The sequence below is a fragment of the Colletotrichum fructicola genome (assembly GCF_000319635.2).
Source record: "Colletotrichum fructicola Nara gc5 chromosome Unknown KSG_Nara_v1_contig06, whole genome shotgun sequence".
Lineage (NCBI taxonomy): Eukaryota > Fungi > Ascomycota > Sordariomycetes > Glomerellales > Glomerellaceae > Colletotrichum > Colletotrichum fructicola.
In genome coordinates this window covers 872,047-900,045 of record NW_027094056.1, presented here as the reverse complement: position 1 = coordinate 900,045, position 27,999 = coordinate 872,047, and the positions used below count along the sequence as shown (strand labels likewise).

Sequence of the window (27,999 nt, the reverse complement as noted above, 5' to 3'; positions counted from 1 at the left end):
ACGGTGCTGCTGGACAGGTGGAGGCTCGAGCTAGCAGATGACTAGCCTGGGCTGGGTCACTGGGACGCCATGATGTGCTGGCATACAATAATTGCTGATCATATAACCTATGATTGTGGCGGATGAAAAGTTCAACAAGAATTCGCCTCACATTCAACTACATCTATACATTGAGGTTATGTTGATTCGGGAGGATCACAAGATGGTTGTCAAATGGTCCGAAAGATGACTGATGTTGCCAAGGTACCAAGCAGCTGATAAAACTTGGCTTTTCGGCAGTGGCGTTATTCGCAGGATGAGTTGCAGTGCCAAGGCAGTGTTGCCAAGAGGATGGTCAGCAGTTTATTGTGCCAAGGGCGCTTCACACGGGACTTATACGACGACCAGCGGTAACTAACAGCGTCCGTTGACAGTCAATGATGGGTTACGAAACTATGAGTCGGGTCATCGGCTGGTTCAAACGTACCTTATTAAATAGTAGTTTGCCCCAATCCTAGGATTATCCCTCTATTTCCAGCGCATACACTCGGTCTCGTCGTCGCCATCATCACCTCCGATCGTTCCCTCGTCGCATGTCGTCGTTATCGTTACCATCATCATCTCTTCTATCGTTGTATCCGTTCCAATCGTCCTCATCGAAGCCACCAAGCAAGTAGAGAATGTTGTCGCCCAAACACAGACAGACAATTTAGGCGGTCTTTTCATACTGTTCGAGAGGAATCGAGCATCGCTATCATTGCTGATCTCCTGGTTATTCCGGCTGCATTGTTATCCGGGCGGATAAGTATTGTATGAGCTCTAATAGTTTTGGTTTTAATATCAATGATTCCATTATCCTTATCATCCCTGTCATCCCTGTCGTCCTTGTCGTCCTTGTCGTCCAGAAAGTAAAATTAGGCTCTAGAACTAGAAAGTTTCCGTACAGGTAGAGACTCATTGTGGAGATATGGGCTTCGAATTGACGTACACAAGAACCCTGATCGAAAATTCTCTTATTGTACCGAATGGAAGGGGGTCTCTTGATAGATCCATGGATGAACTAAACCTCTGGAACTACGACGATTAACATTAAATCAATTACGTGAATCAAGTAACGTAAGAGATGACGGATGTACTTGCCACAGAAATCTTGTCAAATTTAGCCGGAGGTTTTCTATTCCAGTTTTCTTCATGTTAGCTTTGAATAATTTCTCTCCTGCCGTGGGCGTTGCTGCGCGCATCCTTTTAAAATTCTTACTCATCCGAGTGGCTACTTAGGTAATAATCTCACCATGGTCAATGAAAAAGTCCTAGGCTGCTTACTGCCCCTCAGAAATGTTGGAACGCCAGGAAGAGTGCCGAAGCTTTTCCGGTTGGGTATGACAATTGTTCACCTTTTCTCCTCCGCACACCAAACATTTGTCCAGTCATCAAGGCCCCATGACCTTGAAGTGAAATGTTTGCATTCGGGGTACACAGGAAGATTTAAAGATAAATTCTGAGCGAAACCATAAGTGTAGATCGCGCGCAGATTCTTTTTCCTAGCTAAGAAGCATTCTCCTCCGGACGACTTCACCCATCACGATTGCTACCTGCGACCAGAAGTCACGTCAACACCGCCTGAAAGCCCATTGTCGTTGTTCATCTCATCACTGCCCACTGAGCCTGCCAGATGTCGAGACCGAACCGAGACGGGCTGGTCTGGGAGCACGATGCCATCTGGGGGCCGAGCCCTGAGTGTGCGCGGGAACCCTCACTGGAAGCCATCCAGAGGGTCTGCCGCCGACACTTGAACATTGACGGGAACTCAAGATGCAATGTCTCACCTTACGGAAAATGGGGTGGTAAGAAGACATATCCCGTTCAAAGCAACGACAGCAAGGCCATCATGCGCGTCTTTCTTCCGCTCGACCCTGGCTACCAGACTCGCGGCGAGGTGGCGACCATGCGGTGGATCAAACAAAGAACCAGCATTCCAGTCCCTGAAGTCTTTGCATTTGATGACTCTAGTAACAACGAGATCGGCTTCGAGTGGATGCTCATGGAGTTTATGCCCGGCATACGAGCTCACAAACGTTGGCGAAAGATGCCGATGGCGCAGAAGGAAGCTATTGCTGAGAAAATGGCCGATTACCACGCACAAATTCTTGACGCCGGCACTAGGCTGAAAGAGTTTCGAACCATAGGGACTCTTTATTTCGGCGAGCCCAAAGACAATGAGCAGCCACCCTCAGAGCTTCATTTCACACCAGGCAGGGTGGTTGATTACGTGTTTTTCTGCGGCAATAACTACAACTACGATATACCTCGAGGGCCATTTGAGTTCAGCCAAGAATGGCTCAAGTCGCTCCTAAACATTATCATTCTGGAGAAAACCGCAGAAGCAGAAAATGCGGAGACCGAATCAGACAAGGATGAACCGGAAGCTATCGCGGAGGTCGAACGAAAGCTTTTAACTGTGCTCCCGATAGTATTTTCCGATCCAGAACCTTCTCAACAGACTGTTCCTTGGAGCCCCATAACGGACTTGGAAGATATCTTGATAAACGACGATGGAAACATTACTGGCTTGGTAAACTGGAACTGCGTTTCAACGATGCCCTCTTGGTTTCTCACGCAAATGCCGTCATTCTTAGATGGCAAGGTGAGAAACCAAGAACCAATCCGCGAAATTTATGGTAACGACAATGGAGACGACTGGGAAGACGACGGCCTAGATAGTGAAGGGAAGACTATTCTGTATTGGGAACACTTGATGCAATTCGAGCAGACCAAACTAAGGAAGCTTTACACCGCGCGTATGGAGAAGTTACGCCCTGGATGGAGTGCGGAAGAGGAAATGTCCGGCTTGAAGCGTGACTTTTTGGAGGCGGCTTCCCGCTGCCGACATCTGTTCCACATTTCCGCATTTCGAGATTGGGCTGATTCAATAAGTCGAGGGGAGCTCCGGCGCCTTCGAGAATTTGAACGAGGCTCACGTTTCATTGAAGGAGAGGAAGAGATAGTTTGAAATCGTAAATAACCTCCAAGATCACGATTGAAACAGCCCGTGGCATCTATGACAGTACGGTTCATCAGTAGTTCGTGGCCGAAGCCTAGAAAAAGCAACCAAAGTCTGCCATCCACTACACCTAGATGTAAAACGATGTGGAAAGTCGGGCCTTATAGTTGTCCGTGGCCTTATCGCGTTGGCGATGGTTGATGCCTGACTGGTTCCATCCCCTTCGAGGCGCGCCTGAGGCTTGGGCCTGATAGCTGAGCAACGCGTCGTGATCTTCTCCTTATTCCCAAGGCACCCATCGAACAATACTCTTGATGCCTCGCGACTATCCCAAATAGGAAATTCTTTATGTTCAATGCAGTGGGTCCTCGACAAAATCACTCTTCATCTAGGGGCATCTACTTCTTCTGCCCCGACTCTCTCTCCAGCCTCACTTCTTCCTTCCCTCCCACAACAACATCACGCGGAAGCCATCAACCCACAATATCAACGCGAATGGTAACCCAATTGCCTCGCAAGAACTCCTATCTCGATCGCCTTACAATCAATTACAAAGATAACTCCCTTCTACCCTGCAGGCTGAGAAGTTGAGCATACACGGCGACTTATTCTATCTTGCGCCCTCAATTTCCCTCAATTGCCCTTGACGAGGTGCTCTTTCGCAGACGTCACCGATTATCAAGACGTTCTACAGATTAGAACGATTACTTACATAGATCTCCACGAAACAAAAAAAACACTAGTACGTTCATGCCCGCCCCTTTCCTCGATGATCGCCTCCTCGCTCGTCAGCGCGACCCCTCCACAATCTCGCGATGGTGAAAGATACTGACTTCGAAATAGCTTCCACAATGGGCTTGTTCGTTCGCGTCTTCGGCCTTCAGGCTCACGCCGCCAAAAACAACAAGACCGCAGTCGACGGCGACGTCGCTGCCAAGCACAGCACCACTCGCTCTGCCCTTCGGAAGCCCTACAAGCAGCCCTGGGTGACTGTGAAGGCCACTTCGCACTCTCAGCCTTTGGCTTGCGTCACCATGCCTGACTCTCACGACGCTAACAAGACGCGCAAGCACATCATTGCATTCACCGAAGAGAGTCAGGGCGCCCAACACCTGGCTACCGCTCCAGGCACTGATGGACAACGACCCGGCGGTGCCAACTCGGCCACCTTTCCCATCATTGAGGCTGAGACCCAAGACGCTGACTAGTCCTCACGCGTCTCGGGCTCACCCACCACAACTAGAGCTTTCCCGCTCGCATCAAAGGGCGTCAGCTACCAGTCCATCGACATCGCCACCGGCGAGAAGACGCAGATTCACAGCCGCAGCGCGTCTGGCTCGAGCGCCGGCACCTCGTCTTCAGCTGGACAAAGCAGCACCCGCACCCTGAAGAGGAAGAAGGGCGTCACTGGCCTTTCTGATCAATACCAGATCGACGGCATTTTCATCCAGGCCGACAACAAACAGCGTGTCAGGTCCATCTCCGTGTCCCAGGTCTCATCCATCAGCACCATTCGCACAGACACCGACTCAGCTCTTGTCGCCTTCCCCACCTTCAGATCAGCTGGTCGCCGTGGCACAAAGCTCGATGGCCTCCTTGAGACCGAAGGAAAGCTCGCGCGATACAAGGACGTCGAGGAAATCCAGGCTGACGAGGGCTTCAACACCGCTGTTCTCGACCTCAAAGACTGGGCTCTGACCGGCCACAAGAACGTCGTTGGCTACGAGACGTACTCCAAGCAGAGCGTCATCCAGGAGATCTACGAGGATCTTCCCAAGCCCGAGGGCGAGGACTTCGCGACCTCTCCCAAGTCTGCGCGCAACCTGCTCTTCGGAAACTACGAGACGGGACAGTACAAGATGATCCGCGCCAGTGACAGCGCGATGGCCCCTGCGGAGACGAAGAAATGGTGTTTTTCCACCTTCGGAAGCAGCTTCATGCGCTTCATCCAGACCATTACCAGCGGAGCCGCGCTCCTTAGCGTCTACGAAGCCTCCACTGCCGGGAAGATAGATACCAATACAGATGATGGAGAGACCTACGATTGGGCCGCGTGAACCACTCCCGTTGACTATGTGAGATTCCTGCGCTTGGCATGTATTGTAGGCTACCGTAAGCCCCTTGAGCTCAGTCTGGACCCATACCAGACTTGCGTGCTCCCACTCTTCTTGAGTGGTCCAAGAGGGTTGCCGTTGTACTCTGCATGATGATTGGTCCACTTGGTGTCTGTAATCGGTAGCGATGCTTTCCAGCTTGTTGTAGTCACGGATGTCTGCATGCTTGACGTAGGATGAAGAAAGGTTGGTGCTTGGAGTAGAATGTGGTATGGAATGAATGTGATGATTTGCTTGGGTTTTGGCTCTGTCGTTGTGTTTGCTAAGGAGTTTGTATTTTTGACATGCTGCGCTGGGACTTGGAGTTTGTGGCAGATTGGCGCGCCCTTGGCAGCGTGAGATGATGAGCAGACTACAGAGAAGGGGCTTGAGTCCAGTTGTGTGGGAAAAGCGAGCGCGGTGAAAAGCATGACCAAGAATAACAGTGATTGTGGATGACAAAATGGAGGAGTCCTGATCGAGCAATTCACTCAGCTGCCGGAACACGTTCATCGCAGTTATTACTTTAAACCAGTCAATTAAATTCATATGTGGAATCACGAGTGCCGAACCGTGTTCAATAACTTAAACTTTCTGGTGAGTTTCTTCTTCTGTGAGCGGCCGGTATGCCTTTTGATGTTTTTTAAGACCGCCTATTTTGCCTGTGTCTGCGCGGCTGTATTTCGTATATATTTAATCACACCTGTCCGAGACGATAGTATTAACGAGGACAACGACGACGATAATAACGACGACGACGACGGTATAAACGACGGCGACAATAGAAGCGATAATAACTATAGAAGCGACGACGATTAAAATACGACGATAAGGTAGAATAGCCACAGGAAAAGTAGTCAACATAGCACAGGAAAAATAGGCGGTCTCATTTTATTCCTCTCATGCCTCCCTGGCCAATTCAATACAGTTTGGCCCTTCGGGGGAAGCTGTTAAGGTAGGCAATCACTTGCGTGACTATGCTGACCTTGATGTCTCCCTCGTCACTGCGGTCTGTGTCTATCTTTGAAAGATACTTAGACAATTTCACAAGTAGTTCTAGGCGTTGTGGAATACTTGCAATGTGGAATAGCTCACTCATCGGCTCCGTTGTTGCTCTGGTGGTGGTGGTCGCTATGGGTGCCTGGTGGGTGCCTCACCCCGTGATGTCCATAGCAACCAGAGCTGCCTCGTCAGGCCAACGTCCATAAGCCATACCTTCTCTGCCCCCGGGCCCAAATTCTTTCCATCCTCATACATCTTCTACTGCTCGCTAGAGACCCCCCTCAAATCTCCCAAGAGGCTTGTCGCTCAGTGTACTTACACTACCAGAAATTTCAAAAACCTGGCGACTTTGTTCTAGCATGATGACGCCCACTTCTAAAGGTATGTTCTGATACAGTTGCGATGACTGCAATTGCCGCACTCCCGCACTCTCTGACGAGGCGCTTCTTCTCTGCCGTTGCTGACGTACTTTATGAATAGTGATTGATTGCTACAAATCACCGCTGGAGGCGATCAAGGACGATGGGCTTTGGCCTTTCATCAAAGACGCTGTCTCGGGCCAGACTGGTCAAATCGTGAAGGTGCTTCTTCCAGATCGAAAGACTGATCGCGCGGCAGGATCCGTCTCTAGCCTTGGGCTTAGTGTTGCGAAGACCGCCTTCTCTAAAGTGACTGTCCAGTCACTCTTACTGCAGCTCACGACATGCACCATCGCACAATCGGCTATGTCACAACGCGCACACAAATTTGACGACACTCACAGGCAGAGTATCAATGTGACGCTAGCAGCTAATCATGAGGTTTGCGAGATCATCCAAACCGATCGACAGGAGTACGACGATGACTAGGAGTCAGACTTCGATCCTGTTTCGGTGACTCGCTGGCAAAGAGGAATCACCCTGGAGGCCTCAATGGCAATGCTGGAACGCTTCCCCGAAGACGATGACCAGATTTCTGGCCTCAATTACGCCAAACTAGACGGCGAAGACCTTATGCGTCGCGAGGAAACGCACGAGAGCGTCATGAACTACAACGACTATGTCAGCCAGCCCCATATCCAACAATTCCACGCAGATATGGATCGTAACGAAAGCGCTGAGGATTGCAGAAAAGGCGGCGAGGAGGAGGACGACGGTGAGGACAATCACAGCGACGAGATCAGTCATGGTAGACAAGACGTCCGAGACGCCCAAGTCTTGTTCTCTGAACCATCCGATGATTCTCCGGCTCACCCGAAACCCTACACAACTACTTGGCTTGATTTTGCCGAGTGGATTCACATGACCGAGTCGAAAGACACTGCGGCGCTTTCTGAAAACAATCAAAGCCCCAGACCGTCCCTCGCCTCGTCCACTCGCTCACAGAGAGCCCGTCTTCACCGCCAGGATATTTTGAGCTATTCAAGGTCCTGCAGACGCTCTCATGGATCCGATGGCCCGCTAGTCCTTCATGATGCAAAGATATCCATTAAGACAGTACTTGAATTATCGGTGTCGGGGTGACGGATATGAAAATGGTGGCATTCTAGTTCTATTGTTGGATTAGGTATGAGAGTGGGCATTTGACGTTGTTCTGTAAATGAGATTGGGGTTTAACTTTTACTGGGCCAAGAATGTAGAAGAGGCAAGGATTTCTTTTGTGACTGCGCGTGTCACCTAGAAGTAAGGGATCGTCAGCCTGGAATAGGCGCTGAACAATTAGGCTGTCTGTGTAGTACGAGCTTTATCATTGAATCAGACAGGAGTTCGTCACCAACATTCAGCAAATTCCGTGAAGAACAGTGTTATTGGTGACAAGTTCCCAAAGCCAAGCCCATTGCCTATCTTTGATATGCAATGCCTTCCTTGTGACCCTTGTCGGCGTCTCTGCCGTTATTTGTCATCAATCCCAGGTATACTGCGAAGCTACTGGACTGGGCACTGACCGAGGTGCTTTTACTGCTTTTTCCCCTACTGTGAAAACCCCTACTGGGTGGGCTCGAAACTTCCTCAACATCATCAATCCCAGTTAAAGATCCATCTATATATCGAATTCATATCAGACATGATTTCGATGGTCCTTTTATACGTAAGGAATATACTAAGAAAGAGTCGGTCGTACCCGGGTCAATATGTCGCTCTGCTTCCGCCTGACAGATCTTTGTACTTCGACCCCGGTAATATTTGAAAGCAGTCGAGACTTCAGCTCGTATGCCACGCTGATAGTCTTTTCCTACGAGAACAAGACCTGACATCGTAATGTGACGCTTACACGCAATTAGCTATTGATATGGGACTGTCCTCGAAAAAGAGATCAGATCTACGTCGAATAGTAAATCTCGCTACCATGAAAGGGGCACAATAACGTCCAGCTCCAGCTTGCGCCCTTCGACCACAAATTTCGCGCCAGTCTACCATCCGTGGACACCCTAAGAGTCTTCTCGCGCGTCGGTTATACGCTGTATCAATGTTTACGATCGTTTCCATGGAGATCAGTGTCTTCTGCCATGGCCGAAGGTCAGGTTGAGTGCTGCCTCATGCCCAGGGCAACAACTCTGCCGGCCCCACCCACACACGCCCGTCACTTACATCTCCCCCTCCCACCCCCTCCTCGCTTTTCATCTCCCTCTTCTCTCCTCCACATCGCGATTCTTCTCTCAACCATCACCACTCTCGTCCAGGACACAGAATCAATCGCGAAACCCACTCAGACGCGACAAACTGCGCGCCTTCTGTCTTCCTCCTTCTTCCCCGCAGCTGTCACTTTAACAGTTGCACAAAAGTCGATATTGCACAACCATTAACCCAGCACCGCTCAGAGATTGCAATCAGATCCTTCCTGAGACTCGGAAAGAATCTGTATTATCTTTTGACGATACTTCACGTACGCGCCAGCCGTAAAGAAACGTGCAAAGCCCGCCAAATTAGTAAGTTGTTCACTTCGCTGCCCATGAGCGTCGATTCTGGGGTTACCATCATCTTGTCAACAACCTCACGCGAACGCGTAGCGGTACTGACATCTTTCCAGGAAACCCACGCGTCGACGCGTCTCTGGAAACATCATTCCACAAAAGAACTCTCACGATCTCACAAGCCCGCCTTGGCAGGGGCACATCTGTCAAAGCTATGGGCAAGGTAGACATCATCGACCTTTCTCGTAGCACTCAACGAGCTGGGATTACTGCTTTCGCGCCAACACTGGCAGTATCCGCTCCTCCGAGTATCGACCTTGGTCCACTACGTCGACCCTGGGTCTACTCTCCTTTCACGATGGCAAGATTTACCTGCCGCGTCGAGATGGCTCTGGAAACCATCACCCACCCAGGACGCCAACCCCAGAAACCCTGCGAAGGCGAGTGTGACCTCAAGGCATGGGCCTCAGGTCCTTTCGGCAATCCAGGAGAAGATATGCTGGACCAGATTATCGACATGTACGGCGACTAGAACTCGTCGGAGCCGTCAGAGACTGGCGACACTTCCTCGGCCATGAGCCTTGAACTCGCGCGAAACTGCACAAACAGCTCAGGTAAGATAGGACCATTCTCGCCACCTGACCATTCGAGAGGCGTTAACAGTTGCAAAGCAGGTTCCGATTACGAGATTGGTGCGAGTTCCACTGGGAGCGGGTCTCCTTATCCTCGACCTTATATCCGCCTCGAGACCTCAACCGGTGACGAAGACAGCTTGATGATTCCATCGCGATTCCACCAAAGCCCCATTGAAAGGGAGTTTGAAGGCCCCTGCGAACATCTTCCAGCATTCAATGAACGTGGGACAAAGGTATCTGACATGGTCAATGGTCTCGTTAAGGAGATCGACGCTCTGCTGGAGATCCCCGAACTTGTCTCCTTTCGCAAGCAACATCCTGACATGTGCGACTTGGAAGAAGACGTCTACGCCGACCCCTCCGCAAAGCCTGAGCCTCTTTGTGTGTCAAAGAGAGGGACACTTTGCTCCTCAGCAAAGCCAGCACCCTTGGATGTCCAGAAGGACACATCGACTGACTCGTCTCCCAACACCACCTTGGCTATGCCCGGACCGTTGCAGATCAACAAAATCAAGCGGAAGCCCGTGGCCTCTAGAGCCAGCAGAATCCCCTTGCGAAGCAAGTCGGCGAAATCTGTAGCTCCGTCTCTCAAGAACAACATTCTTCAGCCCATTTCAGGAAATGGAAAAGGCCGCCGAGATCGAGATGCAATTTCTGACAAGGAGAACTGGCAGTCCCGACCAACCGCAAGCACAGAGCTCGCCAGAAGCCAAGTCACTGCGCGATGGGCTGATTGGTCTCTTGAGGCACAGGGCAACACCTCTTTATTCGGAGAATTCTCTTTGCTCCAATCTCCCAGGAAAAGAACGGCCTTGAAAAAAGACGACCTGTTCTCGAGCCCTGATCCCGTCATCTACATCGACCCAGAGGAGCGAACTACGTGTTTGGACCTCGACAAGACAATCACTGGCCCTACCACACCCCTTTCTGTCATCCCGGAGGAGGATGAACCTGATGAGGATGACTCAATTGACTTCCTTCTCGATCCGATCCAAAACGCGCCCATCCGGCCGAATCGCAATCTCCTGCTCGATTGCAGTGTACCTTTGCTCTGGGACAAAGAGACGGCCTCGGCCACTTCCATCCAAGGAATCTCGCCCGATGACGACAGACGCTCCTTCATTGCCACTGCATTCCATGATTCCCCTTGTCCCCGACGATCTGTCAACCTTGATGCCCTGATCCATCGAATTGCACAGCCACTCGATGAAGCTACTTATGATGACGATGGATTCCTCATTGAACCCAAGGTTGACGAGCTTGATGTAGGAGCCACTGACCTAGATGAACAGCTCAGCCGTCGCCAGGCCTATCCCAGCCAGATTCTACTCTGGCCTCTCCGTCATTCTCAGCAGACTGCCGAATCTGCGGAACCCGAGGACGAAGATGCAAGCTCGTTCGCTATTCCTTGCAATCGTGACGAATGGTGCCTTCCTGAAGATAGACTACCTGAGGTATACCGTTGCGGAGAGTTCCTGTCGCTGAGAAAGAGATTTGGCGCTGAATCGCAAGATGCCGACGAGATTTGAGTAAACTACATGGGCAGTGTAGGCCCTTATTGCTTGCTTGATTGATTAAATGACCGACTGAAGCGGCTTTGAGCTATGGACTGGAGTAGAGATTGGTGCTTAGATCCTGTTGATGTTGGCTTGTAGACCTTGATGAGGCACATGATGAATTTTCCGTAGGTTGACTGAGACGATATCCTGGGCGAACGTTGAATGACAAATGGATAGATTGGTGGCAACCTTGGGTTTGCGAACTCTGTAGAACTATGACTGGACTGGAAATAGAGTCAGTCGCCGGGCTTAAGCTTGTATGATTAATGCTCTCAGCCAATTGATATCGCATGAAGTCAGATGCGTATTTATTGCACCTTCACATGAACATTTTATGGTTCAAATCTGACCAATGATCCTAGACGTAAAGCTGGGGGCTTATGTGTCTTACCGTTCCACGATAAATCAAAATGTAACATGGGAATTCTTTTCATCAAAGTGGCTCGAATCTATGATTGCAAACTCTATGTATCTCAAATGCGTTCCGGGTATCTCGATTTCAATCATATTTCGCTGAGTCCGTAGCTTCCACGCTGGCTTCCGCTACATCCTTGTAGCTTCCCTGTTCATCGCCAGTAGCCTCGTTGGTATTGTCCAAAGGCTCAAGTTCCTGCTCATCAGCAGCCTTTCCCAACTCTTCATCAACTGGGCTTCCGTGCCTGCGCGTTCCAACGGCAGTCTCGATGCGCGACCTCGTCGAGCTCATCCACCCAAGCAAGCTGTCTTCTTTGAATGCCCTTCTTCTATGCCCGATCGTGGTTCTGCTTCTCCTCGCGCTGACCATCGGGTTCGGATCGCGTGCTGGTGGACGGTAATGCCATTGCCAAAACCGGCGTGAGAACAGTGGGCGGAGGATCGGGGCATTGATGGCCATGAGCCCGATTTCGCATTCCCTTACGCCCCATCGGTTGACCGTTATCGTTGAGGGGTCTGAACCTAAGGTCACTGCCAATCTCATGATCGCCGCGGCTATGACGAATAGTCCTGAGCAGATGAGAACAGCGATGAACAGCTTCTTGTATAGCGGAACTCTGATTTCTCTCAAGACTGGCAGTGGCAGACACAGAATGGCCGCATCTGTTATGACATCTACGAGAAAGTCAACAATGGGACAGCTAGAGCCGTGGCTGGGGTACACGAGACTGACTGAAAAATGTCGTGACCAGTAGATTTTGTGCCTTGAAGACGCACTTCTCACTCGGAAGGGGTCGCACTCCCCAATTATCCTGAAAGCTACAGTTGCAATTAGTACCAAAGCCTTCAAATCGCCAGACGGGTCATACTTACGGTAGGCAACTGAAGGTTATAGTGCCAACAACTGCTAGATACGCGGCTACTGTGAACCAAGTCAGGTATGTCAATACCCTTGCGTGTTGCCACAGGTCAAAAGTCATCCGTCTGCTATTGAAACGGTTAGCAGGATGATTGTGACCAAAGCTGGGCTTGTCATCTTACTAGAAGAAGAGGAGTGTGCCCTTCATAGACCATAAATATGCCGTGTATGAGTACCATGCAACTTGCTGGAACTTGGAACCCTCCACCAATCGAGCAACTTCTTCATCGTTCAGGACTTTGATCTGATCAGCAGTGAGGTCCACGTTGGTGCCGTAGCGGTCTGTACCTTCCTGTCAGTATGACTCTTCACTTGTCTTTCTTGAATCTGTGTTGTTGCCAATTATCACACATTTTGGCAACTTACAAACGAGATCCACCATCACGAAACAGATAGTGTACATGATTAAGGTCTGCGCAGTCTCTTGTGTCAGAAAGTCGACCCCTCGATGACTCGATTGAGATACTCACCACGAACATGACATAGTCGTCGCCCTTGAGGCCTTTGGGCCCAACCATCCGGATCCGAACGAAGAAACGGAGGAAAATGACGACGGCTCCGACCGTAAACCATGTCCAAATTTCTCTCAAAAACCTTGCATCGCGCCGCAGCATGCTGTCCAGCTGTTCCGTCCCCATGGCTGCTGCTGCTGCTGCTGCTGCTGCTGCTGCTATTGCGTCACCTCGACGCCCCGACTCAGGCGGCAATCATACGTCTTTAGCTCTCGGTCAATTGAATCGTAGGCGCGTTCATGAGCTTTGCAGTATTTTCAGCATCATGATTCCGTGGGTTCCGTGGACGTTTTCATCAATGCTTGGACGCTCGGCGGAAGAGTCGCTGCCCGGCACACAACAGCCACGGACACGCGGAGACGCGGGAACGCGGGGGAACGATTGTACGCTGGCAATACTGAGTTTAGTCCCCATCAAGTAAGGTAGAAGATCGGACGTCCTTTTGATGACTCGCAATTGTTTCGTAGCCTCAACTTTATTCCTCTAGTGGCCCCCTTCAGCAACGTTCGAGGGCCGAAAGCCTATCCACGATTTGCCAGCTTCTAGAACAACTAAACCGCGGACTGAAGACCGGCCTTCCGACCCTGGAAATATTCCACAAAATAAGGGGTTGCAATTTGTAGATCACTGGAGCTTTGTCGCCTCCAAATGTTTGCCGCGTTTACGACTATTCAGTCTGAGGTCTGTGCAGGCCTGTCTCGTCCTCTGCTCGGTACTATTAGTTCGGTGGTTGGTTACTCTTTTCAACGTTAGGCAAATTGGCGAAGTCAAAGCGTCGTCTCAACGCAGTCTGTTCGCCAGTCTTCCGGGGAAATTTCGACTCAGCAAGGATTCAGACGCGTGGCCGACGTGGGCAGAAATTCTTTGTCTTCGAGACGGATGTCAGGCTAACCTTGATGCGCGCTTATGAAGCCATACTTTTCATCACTTGTCTTCCGAAAATGGCATCAAAAATTGGTATTGGTATTTATCAACAGTTGTGATTACTATTAACATGAAGATGTAAAAGAGCATCTCGGCATGCCGAGTGTTCAACCTGCAACTCGAAGGAGCGATGCAAGCCCGCGCCCCCGGAGGATTGCGGATTTAGTTGCCTCAAGCAGCGATTTAGGCAGTGCGCTTGACGAGGAAAGCACCACGCTCAATGGTGTTGACCAGGATGTAGCCGCTCTTGAAGTAGGGGTAGTGGCTCCAGGTGCCGACGAAGTCGATGGATCCTCCGTTGGGCTCGGCGTCGTTCTCGGGGTAGATGTCGAAGAAGCCGACCTCGGTGACCTTGCCGCCGGTGGGGTCCTCGGGCAGGGAAGAGACGTCGATAACGCGGAGGCCGGCGCCGTAGTGGCTCTGGTAGGCGAAACCGTCAATGACGAACTGGTTGTGGTCGATACCGTAGGCGGCGCTCTTGTAGACACCAGTTTGCTTAGGAGCCTCGAGGGAGCGGATGTCCCAGAAGTAGGTGATGGGGTATCCTGAGGCAGCGGGGCCAGTGGCGTCGTACTCGTCGTACTCGTCGTCGAGGACGAGGTACTCTTGCCACTCGGTGTTGGTAATCCAACCCTGGTGAGTGTCTGTTTCCCATCTTGTTAGTGACTTTGATCATTCGGACTAAGGTGTGTTACGTACAGCTAGCACCCTCGTAAGAGGTACGAGAGATGATGTTGGTGGTGTTCTTCTCAGTGACATCGTAGCTGATGGCATTGTTAGCTTAGGAACCTTCAAACATCATTCATGTAGACTCACATGGTCAGGGTGTCCTCGTTGTAGCCGTAGCAAATGTCACGGCCAAAGTACTTCTCATCAGGGCCGCGGTAGACGAGGCACTGAGCGTCGTGGACGTAACCGTCACCACCGGCGCAACCGGGAGAGGTGGGGTTCTCGGGGTCGCTGAGGTCAATGAAGATCAGACCAGAGCGGCAAGTGCTGGAGCGAGGCTGAGCACCGACGGCGACGGCGTACTCCTTCTCCTCGTTGATGACGATGTTGTGAGTAGAGCCGTTGGGGAGACCGTTCCACCACGAGGTCAAGTCGGCCTTAGGGTCGAAGGTCTTGGGGTTGGCGGGGTCAAGGTCCAAGAGCTGGTGCAATGTTAGTAAACTCAACTGAAGACACCCGAAAACACTGAGCATAGCTGACCTTGGTCAGGTCAAAGATCTGGACACCGTGACGGGCAGCTTCACTGCCAATGACAATGTAGTTCTTGTAACCACGAAGCTCACGCCAGATGGACGTGGTGGAGTACTGAGGCAGACGTCCGAGGTAGACGAGCTTGCCCTCCTTGGTGACCTCAGCGAAGGCGGCACCGTCAGCCTGGGCGATGACAGCGAACTCGCGACCGTCAGGGCTGGTCCAGCCCCAGGAAGAAGAACCCTCGCCGGTGGTGGAGCCAAGGTCGGAGTGGCTCTTGAAGTCGTAGAAGTCGATGTTGCTGCATTTGAAGGTGTTCATGGCATCGCCAGGAACGACCTCAGCAACACCGTTCACGCAGGAGACGGGGCCCTCCTCGGCGAGACGGCTGCGGTAAGCAGTGGACTCCATCTCTCCGGCGGCTCTCTGGCGGTCCCATGATTCCTGATTGAATGTGTCAGCGGACGTCGTATTGACCGGTAGTTGTTGGTAATAAATTACCTTCTTACGGGCCATGAGGTCCATGTGGACGGAACCGCTGTCGTAGATCTCAGAGACGAGCTCACTGGGCGGGATCTCCTTGGCGGAGGCTCCCTGGAGGAGCGCCGACAAGGCAAAGGTTGCCAAGGTGGTGGCCTTCATTCTGAATGGTTCAAAAGAACGTGCTGAGGATTGACTAGAGCAGGGGGTTGACTTGGCGGTTGAACCACGACGATCGCTTGGCGTGTCAAAGAGCGGAGAGAGGTGTAGAGCCTACTGACTACAAGCACCAGAACCCGGGGAGAAGAACGCCTCTTTTTATCTTATTCCAACTACATCTTGGCATCTCGTCTTCTCCCCCCTTCCCAAGCTGCCTCTCGGGCGTCGCAGTGTCTCCCCCGCCACTTGGCGAGTCAAAAACATGATTATTCTTCTGCGTTCTGACTGGAAAGAGAAGGTCAGCAGGCAGCGGTTGGGGGGACTGCCAAAAGCAACCAACGAGCTACCAATGTCGCGATGCGGATCCTCCTGCCGAAAGAAGCAGGTGTGTTCGGGGTATGCTCCGCTCGGTACTTGGGGTCAACGAATCAGCACCGCCGAAGCCCCGGCCCGGCAGTCCACCACCCTTCGCCGCAAATTTACCTACATACCCGCCCGAGCTTGGCAACAAGCACAGCCGTCCGGGAGGAATCCTCGATTGAGCCTCTGGGCGCATCGTATCTGTCGGCATCCACTGGTCTGCCAAGAGCGCCGTTGTAACGCTCCCGCATGCTTGGCCAGCAAAAGTGCTGAGAAACCACTATGCGTTGCCAAGTCACAGCGTCATTCTGGCCTCTTGTCTTGCATTCACCTTCTCAAAAAGAACCCTCCGCGTAGTATCCATAAATGGCGTCAAGAGATTGCGTTCGTGCGAGATACGGGAAGTTGTCTAATCGCGTATCTTGATTCCGTCTCCTGCTCTGTAATTCAATCGTTACACTGCGACTTGTCACACTGCATTAATTCCGCACCAATCGCAACTGGTAATTCAATTTCAACCTTGATGGTTTACAAAAGGTCCGCGGGGCTACTCCGAGTCGCGCGTTGCAAGTTGCGGTGACTCTTGTTGCCGGTGTTGAAGAAACCGCGCCGTCGCCGTCGCGTAACTTGAGGGTGAACTCCCAGTGTCTGGATCCACTCAACCGCCAAGACTTTCTTGGTCACGCGTGATACGATAGTGAGCAGTCGAAGATAAGGACCTGTCTATGGGCAGATTTCACACGATTTCAACCACCGTACAGCAATGTGCAGATATTTAGGTAGAAATGTTTTGCTTCACTCTCAACATTGAGTTTTAACTCTACACACTCGTAGTTCAACCGTAAGGGGTGTGGGGCCCCTACCGAAGACTCTCTATTCATTGGCTGGAAATACATTGTGGGCTTCAATTACGAAAACTTGCTCAGCCAAGCGAACAGATTGCTAACTCGACGGCTGGAAATGATAAATTGAAATAAGAAATCGGTGACTGATGTTTCTTTTATGACATGAATTTTTCCTACCTGTTTTCTATTCAGGCTGGTGCCTATTCTTCAACGGGCTGGGGTTTAGTTGGGCACTTATTTCCTTTGTGCGAAAGCGACTGCTGTTCTTTGAATCACTGCCGTCCCCTCGCAGTAGTCGTTGCCAACTATTTCTTGTTACCGTCCCTACCCGCCATCGTTCTCAGTCGGACCATCCCACCGAGGCACCAATGTATGATTGTCCGGGCACAGCTGATGCAACATTCTTTTAACTCATCGACACTTTCGTTGAGTCAATCAAATATTTGGTGAGCCCAGAATCAGCGGAATGATAGCTGTTCAACAAACTGGTGTCGCACGACGTTGCTGGATGACCCCAAATTATGAAGAATCTTACAAAAAGGATGTGTGGTCGCAGGGACGCATGAAATTGGAGAGCCCCTTGTTTCGTCTTCCTGGTATGTGCAGCGACGTCGTAACTTGGGTAGCGAGAGTTGTGTCATCCTGTCACCAATACATAATGATCGCAGCTTCAGCTGTCGACACTCACGTTAGCTCCCCGTAACCACGTCAATTAATGACAATTGCTTGTCTACGTTTCTGATGCTTTGTCTTCCACCTTGCAACTCCGCCGCGCTCATGCGACCGCGATATCTCAGCAGCCTCGAACCTTGACACTTCCGCGCAAACATTGTTGGGTATCTTTGTAATTCAACGAAAGTCAACTTTTGACGTCTCAGACATATCTTGATCCAGCTCTTCCCAGTCAGGTGGTGGATGAGTAGTGAGCTTCAGCTGGGGTGGACTCGCCATTCTAACCTCCGACACAGGGTTCAGGCGTTCAGGCGGCATAGTTCGCTCCCACACAGCCTCCCATGACCTCCTAGCTTCGAGTGCGTGATGGTGATAAATGGACCTGGCCGGTGAGGCCCCTTCCGCGGAGCTCTCGCCTCCGGGAGCAAGCCATCCTTCGCGTCGGCCGTCGATAGAGTTCGCCCGTGGATCGTACGTCCATATCTCGTCGTTGTGTACAAGTACTGAAAGGGACGGCGACTTTTGCTCCGGTTCACCAGTAGGAGGACGCACACCCATGGGTTGTCCAGTCAATATTGCGAGCTCGGTATCGAATGTCGCGGCATGTTTGGGGCTTCGCACCGCCTCGGCGACAGTGGCCACTTCTGTTCGTGCAGGTCGTGTTTGTTTCCCGGTCATCATACTCCACCAGTAAGATGAATTGTCACTCCTCTTCTGGTAGTCGCTTGTATTATCGGGGAGGTTGCCTGTCTTTGCAGGCTGGCCTCGGCGTATTCTTTCGTAAAGAATATTCGTTGACGGCAGACAGGCGCATACAATGCCGATGACGAGTTCCAGACACCTGTGCAACGTCAGTTGCGTCAACAGATCGACCGAATTCGGGTCCACTCGCGTTACGAGATCCAGAACGACGAAGTCGGATGTTACGTCAGTGGATGAAAGAAATAGGATGACCAGATACAATCGATATATCGTCACGGCCGTAGCCACACCCCCGGCACCAAGGAGGACAAGAATTTTCAGCTTCTTTCGAAGTGGCATCCTGAGCCCCCAAAGCAGGGGAAATGGGATGCAAAGAATAAAAAAGTCGGTGATGATCGCTAGTGCAAGATCGGCAATGAATATTTTGCGCTGGTTGAGACATTTCGGGTTCGGCGTATGCGGGTCCCAGAAGGCGGAGATTGGGATGCAGATGATCGTTTTAAGCGTTTGTATGGGAATATAACACACGAGGAGGATGATTACGAATATCCTGATGCCGCGAGCGATCTTTTCGTGTATGGAGAAAACTCGAGCTTCGAGGAGGAGAAGGGTGACCTTCGTGAAATAGGCGGCGGGACAATAGATGATGGAGCTTGCGTAGAGCCACTGCGGTCATCTAGTGAGTCTCCTTATCAACACTTTTGTGACATAGCAAACCTACCCTCATCACTTCTTGGTAGGACTCTTTCGTTAGGTCCCAAGCGTGATATCCTTCGCCATAGTGTGCCACTAGCCCCGCCTGTCAGAAACTCGATCCTGGTCGGCGGAGACTCCATACTTACTGACAAACACTGTCGAGGTGTAAAGTATGATGAGAGCCTGCTCTGGTCAGTTTGAATTATTTCGACGGCCGCAATTCGAACTAGGGGAATCTCACATATGCGATCGCACATGTCCCTTAACTACAAGTTAGCAACGCCCAAGCAGTTCTCTTCTTTCAGGACCGCTTACAGTCTTCAGGAAGAAACTGGCTCCCGTAGGAGAACTTTACATATGTCCTTATCCCAAAGAAACACGTCGTAACAGCAGCCATCACGCTCATCCCAGCAACATTCAACGTCCAACCGGCATCTGTGGGGTCATTGAAATTCGGCGTGACACCCGGCGGGGGCGGGAACGCCCCGACCGGGCCTGTGGTGTTGCTCATTGCTTCAGTCGCTCGACTCGAGCTGTGAACCACGCGAAGAGGCTCATCGCTTCACGGTTCAACAGCGGATTTTGTGTGATCAGTGAGGTGTTCCTAGGTAGCAGGACCTTTCTAATCCTAAGCCGTGAGAAAAGAGGGGGTTGTGAGCAGCTGATAAAAGGAAGTTTGACGACATGCGACGAGGAGCGTCCCGCACCTGCCCTGACTCGCCCGGCCGCTCTAGTTCCGATTAGAGTTCGTCGAGGGGTCGGATGTTGTCAGGGTCGAGGCGCAACGCATTTCCTAGCGGGGTGGAGTGATCAGCAGCACGCGAAGTCAAACAAAGCCGTCATCGCACGGAATCCCTGGCGGCCGAATATCAGACGTTGAGTAAGACAAGAGACCAGAGCAATGATAAGGGACCTCACTGATGGGGGTCCCCTACCCCATTCCCCCCTCTCACCACACCTTATTCACCGGAGATGCAGGTATGGGCACATGGAGCAAGCCATGTTCACACGCAACAGACCAGTCGGTGAGAGAGTCCGTAGCCCGTTATCCGAATCCGATTGGGTTTATGTCAGAGCGCAATTCTGATTGCTTCCAGATCACGACGAACCCTTCCCTACATCCTTGTCGCCTCAAAAGAGGCAACTCCTCACCCAGAAGGGACTCACGAAGCCAATTGGTACATGCAAGCCAAGCTTAATTAGAGGCAGCCAATACGCAGGAGGCGGGCGATAGCGTAGCCGCTAACCCCGAACGCCCAGCGGCCCTGATCCAGAAGCGTTCTAGAATATGTGCGGATCGAATGTTCCGGCTCAGACCAGCTCGAGGTCCCGACTCACTCCGTCAAACATCACGGCATCATCGCCCAGTGATGTGCCCAGTACCGTGGTATTTTACGGCCGTATGGCGGCAAACTCGCCCATCTACAAATGCCGCGTGAACGCATCTCGGCTATTGCAAGTTTATACAAAGAATGCAGCTCATACAGAGACATAATTCGTGCCATTACTGATGACAGCTTCGAATTACATTCGCGTGCATCGACGTCTCACGTCGTGGTGCGGTTGTCTGATCTTGAACATCGTCGTCGGATCTATGCGAATCTAAGCATAGAAACCTTCGAACTTGAAGCAATCAATCTGATCGGGTTTTGATTCCAGAAATCTGTCAATCTAGAAAGAACCAGAAGTTCTCAACCGGAAGCTTGATGGAAGTCTGGAAGACGTGTACTCAATACGCCCAGTAGCATTGTACGTAATTATTGTTAAACTTCAAGTCTTTTCGATAAAACATTGCCCAAGATTCATCATCCCCAAATTGTCTCTGTCAGTGGACAACCTGGGTCTTAGCGAATGTGACGCTGACAGTTCAGTCCTAAGTAAGGCCGGTCGAGCCATCCGATGATTCCGATCAACAACAACTTCCTACTCAATAGTCACTGCATGACTCTGGCTCGACTGCGAGCTTTGCGGGGATGTCTATCATCATGCACGAAAAGTCCACCGTGTTTCTCCATTTATCGCCAAACCAGTCTTCCACTTTTCCACGCAGCCACCGTTGTTGGGTTCCGCAATCTTCTAAGGTTGGGATTACTCACAGAAGTTCCCGATGTAATTACGGCAGAATAATTGACGTGCATTTCGCTTGCTGCCCTGCACTAGCCAGGCTTGCACTAGCCAGGCTTGCCTGGGAACACGCCGGACGTTGCCATCATGCCGCCACACAACTTAAGAAGTCGGGACTTGAAACCTGCAGAGGCCAATCAGTGCAACAGCCGACGAGTGATTGCCGAAACCTTGGTGGGTAACCGGAGATAGAAGCCATGGCCATCCCGGCCGTGGAACGGCCGGCCGCCTCTATCCACTGCTACCCCGCGCCCAGGCGCATCGGAAGCCGGGATGGGCCGCCTCCATTACCTGCGGCCCCCAACGTTAAAAGATGTAATTTCTTAAAACCGACAGCACCATCAACCAAACGAACACGCGCCGGACGCCCGCGGATCGCCGAACGTGAGTTTAGGAGAAGCATGTTGGTATCCAATGGTATGTTGAGAGTATCACAAGACGACGGGAAATTGCAGTCATTGCGTTATTTCCGTAATTGATAACGCAGTTCGCAGCTTATGTTGCAAGCAGTTGATAGCAGTATGATGGGTGTGATCCAGCCAAACCACGGCACGGTGGGCAGAATCCACGTTGTTGCTACATGTCTGCTCCACAAGAAGCCGCCAAAGACGATTTTGGATGAACCAACTTGAATTCACGATTTCGTTGATCAAACAAATAATGTAGCAGTCACCAAAGGAAGCGAAAAGTCCGCCAAAGTCCGTTGATAAGTCATCATCCCGTGTGGGTAGGGGTTTGATGCATGTGATTGCGAGAATTGCGAGAAGAGGTGAAGTCGTACTGAAGGAACCCGTGTTCATTTTGTTTCAGCTGTCAGCTCTATTTTTCGGGGACCCCTCGGTCAAATGGCCCAAGTTGAGTAAAGCTGCGAGATGGGATGGCCCCAGTCTGCTGCGTTTGCGTCTATTCAAGTAGCGTGAACTGGCCAAGCCCTCCGTAGTTCGGTCTCGAGATCGTCGGTATCGTATTCCGCAAGGTGCCGCTGCAGGGCAGAAAAACTTCCCGCCATCGATATAGTCTCGCGGGTGTGAAGTTGAGGCGACGCCAAGATGGCTTTTCAGGAGGCTGATTCTTGCCTCCTATAGGCGTTTTCAAGATCGACAGATCCTTTCGGAAACGGGACGAGCACTGCCACTTGTCATCGGACGCAGAGAGTTCATTGACTAGATGATATTCATCGGCTCTGCCCGATCGGCCGACGAACATTGTTGAAACTGCATGCGCGGCGGCAGTCAAGCAGCGAGCCGTCTTGGCGCGCAAAGCGCACGCCGGCGGTGAAGATACTGCCACATTAATATGATTCGAACATCTGTTCGATGTAGGCGAGAGCTATTTTTAAGATTTTTCACAGGACATTTAGCCTGTTGTACAGACAGCCTATTTCAGAACCCCTGTTGAACGTACAAAAGCACAAAGAGTTTTGCTGTTGGGACTGGCGGTAGCCATAGACGACAACAGGAATAACACCGACATGGGCCACGACGACGAAGTGAACGACGGCAACAGGGACCACGATAGTATCTATATCACCTGATAGTACTAGTCTTCTCTTACGAGCAATTGGCGGCGAGAAATGCTATGATGACTACTCATGTCCGACCAGCCCTGTCATGTCCGATGAAACTCTCAGGGTATTATTTCGGACACGAATCAGTCTTTCCCTTCGTCCGCCTTCCGTCCGCCCTCTGTATGCAAGGAATTAATGGTACATGGCTCTGCAGTAATCGTCCGTGACCTGCAGACCACAGTATTTCAATTCGCTGTCTTGGTTGTTTTGGTCCTGAGCTTCATCATGAGAAACACCAGGGCGTAGGACGAAACACAGAAAAGGGCTGTGATGCCAACCTGAAGCATGTAAGCAATAATGTCAAATTTTTGCAATGGACGAGACTTACACCGCGCCAGCCGTAGCTTGAGTCGTTGATGTTCATGGTCCGCATGTAATCTGCTCCGGTCGTGTACGGGCAGTACGCGCACGAGGTGCCATTGGCCGGGTCGACCACATATCCCGCCTCTGAAGATAGGAAGTCTGCCATATAGTCTCCACATGTACTGTTGCTCGGGAGAGGGATGTAGCTCAGCTCGTCAGACTTGCATTGTACCTCAACACCCCATGACACAGGTTCAAGAAGACCTTGAATGAGGTAGGTGAAGGGGTCCAACCAATACAGCCAGTACCTCCAGAATGCTGTGATCTGTGAATACGGAACCACAACGCCGCAAAAGTTGATTAAAGCCGCCCCAATGATGATGGGGTTCGCAAGCGCCGCGAAGAAAGCGTTCGGGCTGTAGGCAGCGATGGCTTGGCCAAGAGAGGTGTACATGAACTCGTAGACTGAACACAGTTTGCGTCAGCATGGATAGGCATGAACGTGGGATACCGATGGCGAACTCACGGATCATCTGGAGGTAGACTTGTCCCGACACACTGGCCTCGGTGGGGAATCCAACAGTAAAGTACCAGGTCACAAACGCCAAGGTTCCGCAGATTATCAGAACGGGCGTTTCTGACAGCAGCTGCGCAGCTACGAATGCGAACCAGTGGTAGGTTTTGGATTTCTTCTCGCGCGTCTCGAAGACATCCCGGTTGCGGATGAATAGCGGCTGTAGCTGGTTGATGCATCCCGGGGCGACGAAGACGAAATTGAACACCGCCATCAGTCGGAGCTGCAGATCGAACGTGCCGGACCCGAGCATGTAGAACGTAAAGCCACCAAAAAGCCCGTTAGTGATATGCAGTCCAATCTTATTCCACACGTAGTCTGGGTTGCGCCAGAGAGCAACCAGCTGACGGAGGGTAACAAGATAGACTTGGTAGGAAATCGGGGTCGCGAAGCCGGTGTGCTGGTCAAGGCCATCTGAAGTAGTAGAGGAAGAAGAGACTTGGTCTTTGTCCTGGCTCTCTGCAGAATTCAGGACATCCAGCTCGGACATTGCAGATTCTCTCTCGGGAGAGTCTAGCCATGTCTGGGGCCAGTCGATCTCCGTTCCGAAGCGACCCTGGACTACATCGACAATGTGCTCAGCAGGGTTCGAGTCCGGAGGGCAGGGCGCCCCGTTGCGGCCAAAATATTCGATCACTGTAGCAGAGTTCTTGCCCGTCGGCCCGAAGTACGTCGTTCTTCCTCCACGTGCGAGAAGAAGAAGCACGTCGAAAGCATCGAAGAGGGTTGCAGAGGGCTGGTGGATGGTGCAGATGATCGTCTGACCTGAAGCAGCAAGCTTACGCATGAAGCGGCAGATTTCATAAGCTGATTGGCCATCAAGACCAGATGTAGGTTCGTCGAGGAAAAGGAGAGACGGTTTGGCAACGAGTTCGGTGGCGAGGGTGAGGCGCTTTCGTTGCTCGATAGACAGACCTGATCCAGGGGCTGGCGGAATGAGTCAGTAAATGCTCGAGGTTCATAGTCACCAATGGACATGTAACTTACTGCCAACAATAGCATGTTGCAAAGGCGTGAGTTCAAGTAGGTCCATAATGCTTCGAACATAATCTTGCTTCTCCGCGTCCGGGATTGTATGACTCTGACGCAGTCTTGCCGAGAAAAGAAGGCTCTCCCAGACAGTTGCGGTTGGCTCGTGGACATCGTTCTGCTCGCAATATCCAGTCGTACGTTGGAAGCTAATTCCTTGCGGTTTGCCGTTGACCATAATGCTGCCCTCGATGCGGCCACTGTCCTTTCTCTGCGCCAAGACGTCCATGAGCGTCGTCTTGCCAGCACCGGAGCTGCCCATCAACGCAACAAGCTGGCCTGGCTTGACAAAGCCTGACACACCCCGAAGAAGTTGCAGATCTTGACCGCCGTGACGAACGAAATAGCTGATATCCTTGAACGTAAAGACAGTCCTGCTAAGGGACATGGGTGACACATCCTGGGAAGTTGGCGAGCTACCCCCCTTCTCCTCGTCGGCAGCCCGGACCATCTGCTTCTGGCGACTCCTTCGATCGAACAAAATCTTCGAACCTGCGTCGGTGTGAAGATTGACTTCGAAACCAACAGCCGTCATGAATGCAAAGAATATCCAAAGTCCGATGAGAATGCCAGCATTACGCCAGATGTGTGCGCGATAGACCGAGTACTGAGCGTTTATGTACCTCTCGCCGTCGATGAGCGAAGAGCCGGATGTGGAGCCACGGACGGTGCAGCTACGGAACTGATTGTCGTTGTAGCTAGGCCCGAACGGGATGTACTGAGGGGCGACACAATCAAGTGCGAGGTCGCCCATTTCCGTAGCCATGATGGCCTCGAAGGTATGTGTCGCTGGGTTGAGCCATGAGATCCAACGGAACCAGACAGGCATGCTAGGTACGGGAATAAGGTATCCTGAGACCAATTAGCTATTGACTCTTGTATCTTTGGTGAACGCAACTTACCAGCGTAAACCATGCAAACCATCGTCGTCCATCCCGTAATCTGCGATGCAAGTCCGAAATGCTTACACCACGCTCCGATCATCCGGAACATTGACGCGAAGCAAAGTGTGCATAAGATGAGCACGAACCAGTTGGTGAAGAAGTGGCTAGCTTCCCTCTGGAAGTTGACAATGAAGTAGTAGACTACTTGGAAGAGTGAGAAGAGCACGACCGTCATTGGCACATCGGTTGCTGCACACGCCAGAGCGTATGCCCCAGGCCGGTTGAAGGACAGGCGCTTGTGTCGGGAGATGATGCGCCGCCCCATAAAAGATGCCGTGGTTTCAGACATTTTGTTCATGGCAAAGAGTTGGATGGGAAAGAAAAGAGCGCCGGGCCTCAGGAAAATGGATGTGCTGTCGTCAGGGAGGTCGTAGAAGAGGCTTCCAGTCACCAAGGCCATCACAAGAGCTGAAAAGATCTGTAGAATGTTGGACCATCGATCACCCCACATGATCTGGAATTGTCTATGTTTTCGTCAGCTCAAGCAACGACCTCGAGGCACAGCTGCGGTGGCAGACATACCTTCTAATGCAAGTGCGGACTTGACTGACAAAGGAAACTTGGTAAGGGCTTCCTTCGCGTGAAAGAAACTGCAACGAGCGGTTCTTCTCCTGATGCCGAACAGCGAACAGATTGTCCACCTCGTCTGAAAGAGACTTTTCCGATTTCGCGTCCATCTCGGTCGACATACGGGCGTAGGTAGGACTGGCCTTATACGCAGACTCAAACTCAGCCGCAGTGTTTGGGATCTTCTCCTCAAACCCAGGTCGGATCTGGCGCTCGGTATGGACTGAAACCGAAGTGAGGAAGTCGGAAATATTGGCTCCTGGAGTGCACTCAAAGCCCATATCCTCAAAATACTGCTTAGCCTCGGACGTGGGGCCAAAGTATATTTCTCTTCCTTCGGCAAGAACAAGAACCTTGTCGAAAAGGTCGTAGATGCCATTGCCAGCCTGGTACAAAGTGGAAACAATTGACTTTTGCTCTTCGTCTGCCATCTTTCGTAGGACACGTACAAAGTCCAACGCATTACTGGCATCCAAGCCTCTCGTCGAGTTGTCCCAACATTGCACGGCAGCCTGTTCTCTCACGTTAGTAGTGCCAAAGGCGAAATCAAGCCGAGGTCAACTTACCTGCGTTGCAATAACTTCAGCGATTGAAACCCTCTTCCGCTCACCTCCCGAAACGCCCCGGATCACCTCATCACCAACCATCGTATCTTTTGCGTGGCCGATCGCCAGGGAGTCGAGAATCGCATTCGTCTTGTGAGAGACCCATTCATCGCCATTGGAAAGATGATCTGGTCTTGTTGCGGGAAGCTTCGTTGCGTTGGCGAAATCAAGAGTCTGTCTGACCTCCAGAGTTGGGAAATGCAGGTCCTCTAGGAAGCAGTTAACTTCGCTGAACTTCAACTCTCAGACAACAGTAAACTTGCCTTCGGTATTCATGACGATTTGATTCCGAAACTGCCGGGCCCCCTTTTGGCCTAGGTTGCCATATCTAACATCTCCGCTAACGTGGTGGAACTCTTCTCGTTGGTTGGAGATGATCTTGAGTAGTGAGGTGCAGCCAGAACCAGGTCGTCCGAGAACCAAGAGCTAAAGTTATGTAAGTAGAACGTTGCATAGACGAAGGGTACAGACATCATGTTTTTCAACATACCATTTCGCCTGGACAAACTTGACCTGAGATGTTGTGGAGAATATTCTTTCATTTAGGTTAGTTATTACTCTCGTGAATATGCGGGATTTGATACTACCCTCTGAGACTTCTTGCTCTTGCCAAACGGAATCAAGTCGCCAAGAACAGACAGGCAAGTAGAGCCAAAGTCTTCGCCCATACCATGAACCCGAATGCTCACATCTCGAAATGTAACCGTCAATCCTGTAGGCGAATTCGATGCTCCACTCAAGCTGGGCTCGCCTTGGACCGTCTGGTCACTGTCGTATGCTGGGAGCGAAGTCATCGTGCATCGACCGGAATTAAGAACATAAGTGAAGGCAAGTCACGATGAGCTGGGGATGGACAAGGCGCAGTTTGAGTTTGACATTTTACCTATATACTATCGAGATCATATGCTGATGAATCAACTTGGCAATCAGCCTCCACCCGGGATTTGGCGGTGATTCCCACACTCCCTAGTTGGTGATGTTGTCAGGTCCGGCGGTGGGTCTTTTTGGTACATTCGGTGGCGGAATTACGGTGTTTCGGATTTACGGAATTACAGGTTGCCGCTGCGCCGACTCCTTTTCACATTCCATCTCCCACCTTCGACGACCACATTCCGAATTCAGACCTTTTCCCATCGGATTTGAGGATTTATCTCTACGGATCTTTTCAATCGAGCCCAAATTCCTTCTTGAATCTGCTTCCGGTTGATTGGGGCTGCAGGGCTTACGTCTTCGGAGAACTCGGG

General features: G+C 51.3%; 8 protein-coding genes across 8 annotated transcripts; 4 read left to right on the top strand and 4 right to left on the bottom strand.

Moving 5' to 3' along the window:
- Positions 1-1,867: 1,867 nt before the first annotated feature.
- On the top strand, positions 1,868-2,989 carry CGGC5_v010533 (Altered inheritance of mitochondria protein 9; the record flags this gene model as incomplete). Its single annotated transcript, XM_032027537.1, has 1 exon — positions 1,868-2,989. The coding sequence occupies one exon, from the start codon at positions 1,868-1,870 to the stop codon at positions 2,987-2,989; it is 1,122 nt and encodes a 373-aa protein (XP_031876089.1).
- An 842-nt stretch (positions 2,990-3,831) lies between these two features.
- CGGC5_v010532 (uncharacterized protein) lies at positions 3,832-5,037 on the top strand (the record flags this gene model as incomplete). Its single annotated transcript, XM_032027536.1, has 2 exons — positions 3,832-4,187; positions 4,254-5,037. The coding sequence occupies 2 exons, from the start codon at positions 3,832-3,834 to the stop codon at positions 5,035-5,037; spliced, it is 1,140 nt and encodes a 379-aa protein (XP_031876115.1).
- Positions 5,038-6,434: 1,397 nt separating this feature from the next.
- CGGC5_v010531 (uncharacterized protein) lies at positions 6,435-7,577 on the top strand (the record flags this gene model as incomplete). The annotated part of the gene is made up of 3 exons (XM_066152374.1): positions 6,435-6,456; positions 6,556-6,907; positions 6,965-7,577. 3 exons carry the CDS (start codon positions 6,435-6,437, stop codon positions 7,575-7,577), a joined length of 987 nt encoding a protein of 328 aa, XP_066008105.1.
- Positions 7,578-9,539: 1,962 nt separating this feature from the next.
- Positions 9,540-11,129, top strand: CGGC5_v010530 (uncharacterized protein; the record flags this gene model as incomplete). The annotated part of the gene is made up of 2 exons (XM_032027531.1): positions 9,540-9,579; positions 9,637-11,129. The coding sequence occupies 2 exons, from the start codon at positions 9,540-9,542 to the stop codon at positions 11,127-11,129; spliced, it is 1,533 nt and encodes a 510-aa protein (XP_031876090.1).
- A 529-nt stretch (positions 11,130-11,658) lies between these two features.
- Positions 11,659-13,130, bottom strand: CGGC5_v010529 (uncharacterized protein; the record flags this gene model as incomplete). Its single annotated transcript, XM_066152373.1, has 6 exons — positions 11,659-12,248; positions 12,307-12,392; positions 12,447-12,560; positions 12,615-12,774; positions 12,844-12,904; positions 12,963-13,130. 6 exons carry the CDS (start codon positions 13,128-13,130, stop codon positions 11,659-11,661), a joined length of 1,179 nt encoding a protein of 392 aa, XP_066008231.1.
- Positions 13,131-14,111: 981 nt separating this feature from the next.
- CGGC5_v010528 (uncharacterized protein) lies at positions 14,112-15,770 on the bottom strand (the record flags this gene model as incomplete). The annotated part of the gene is made up of 5 exons (XM_032027529.1): positions 14,112-14,572; positions 14,628-14,692; positions 14,745-15,079; positions 15,138-15,572; positions 15,630-15,770. 5 exons carry the CDS (start codon positions 15,768-15,770, stop codon positions 14,112-14,114), a joined length of 1,437 nt encoding a protein of 478 aa, XP_031876118.1.
- Positions 15,771-17,821: 2,051 nt separating this feature from the next.
- On the bottom strand, positions 17,822-19,553 carry CGGC5_v010527 (uncharacterized protein; the record flags this gene model as incomplete). Its single annotated transcript, XM_066152372.1, has 5 exons — positions 17,822-19,012; positions 19,068-19,135; positions 19,189-19,225; positions 19,284-19,303; positions 19,358-19,553. 5 exons carry the CDS (start codon positions 19,551-19,553, stop codon positions 17,822-17,824), a joined length of 1,512 nt encoding a protein of 503 aa, XP_066008233.1.
- A 3,365-nt stretch (positions 19,554-22,918) lies between these two features.
- bfr1-0 (Brefeldin A resistance protein) lies at positions 22,919-26,797 on the bottom strand (the record flags this gene model as incomplete). The annotated part of the gene is made up of 7 exons (XM_032027527.2): positions 22,919-23,011; positions 23,062-23,501; positions 23,563-24,537; positions 24,598-25,491; positions 25,542-26,047; positions 26,106-26,662; positions 26,717-26,797. The coding sequence occupies 7 exons, from the start codon at positions 26,795-26,797 to the stop codon at positions 22,919-22,921; spliced, it is 3,546 nt and encodes a 1,181-aa protein (XP_031876105.2).
- Between the last annotated feature and the right edge of the window lie 1,202 nt (positions 26,798-27,999).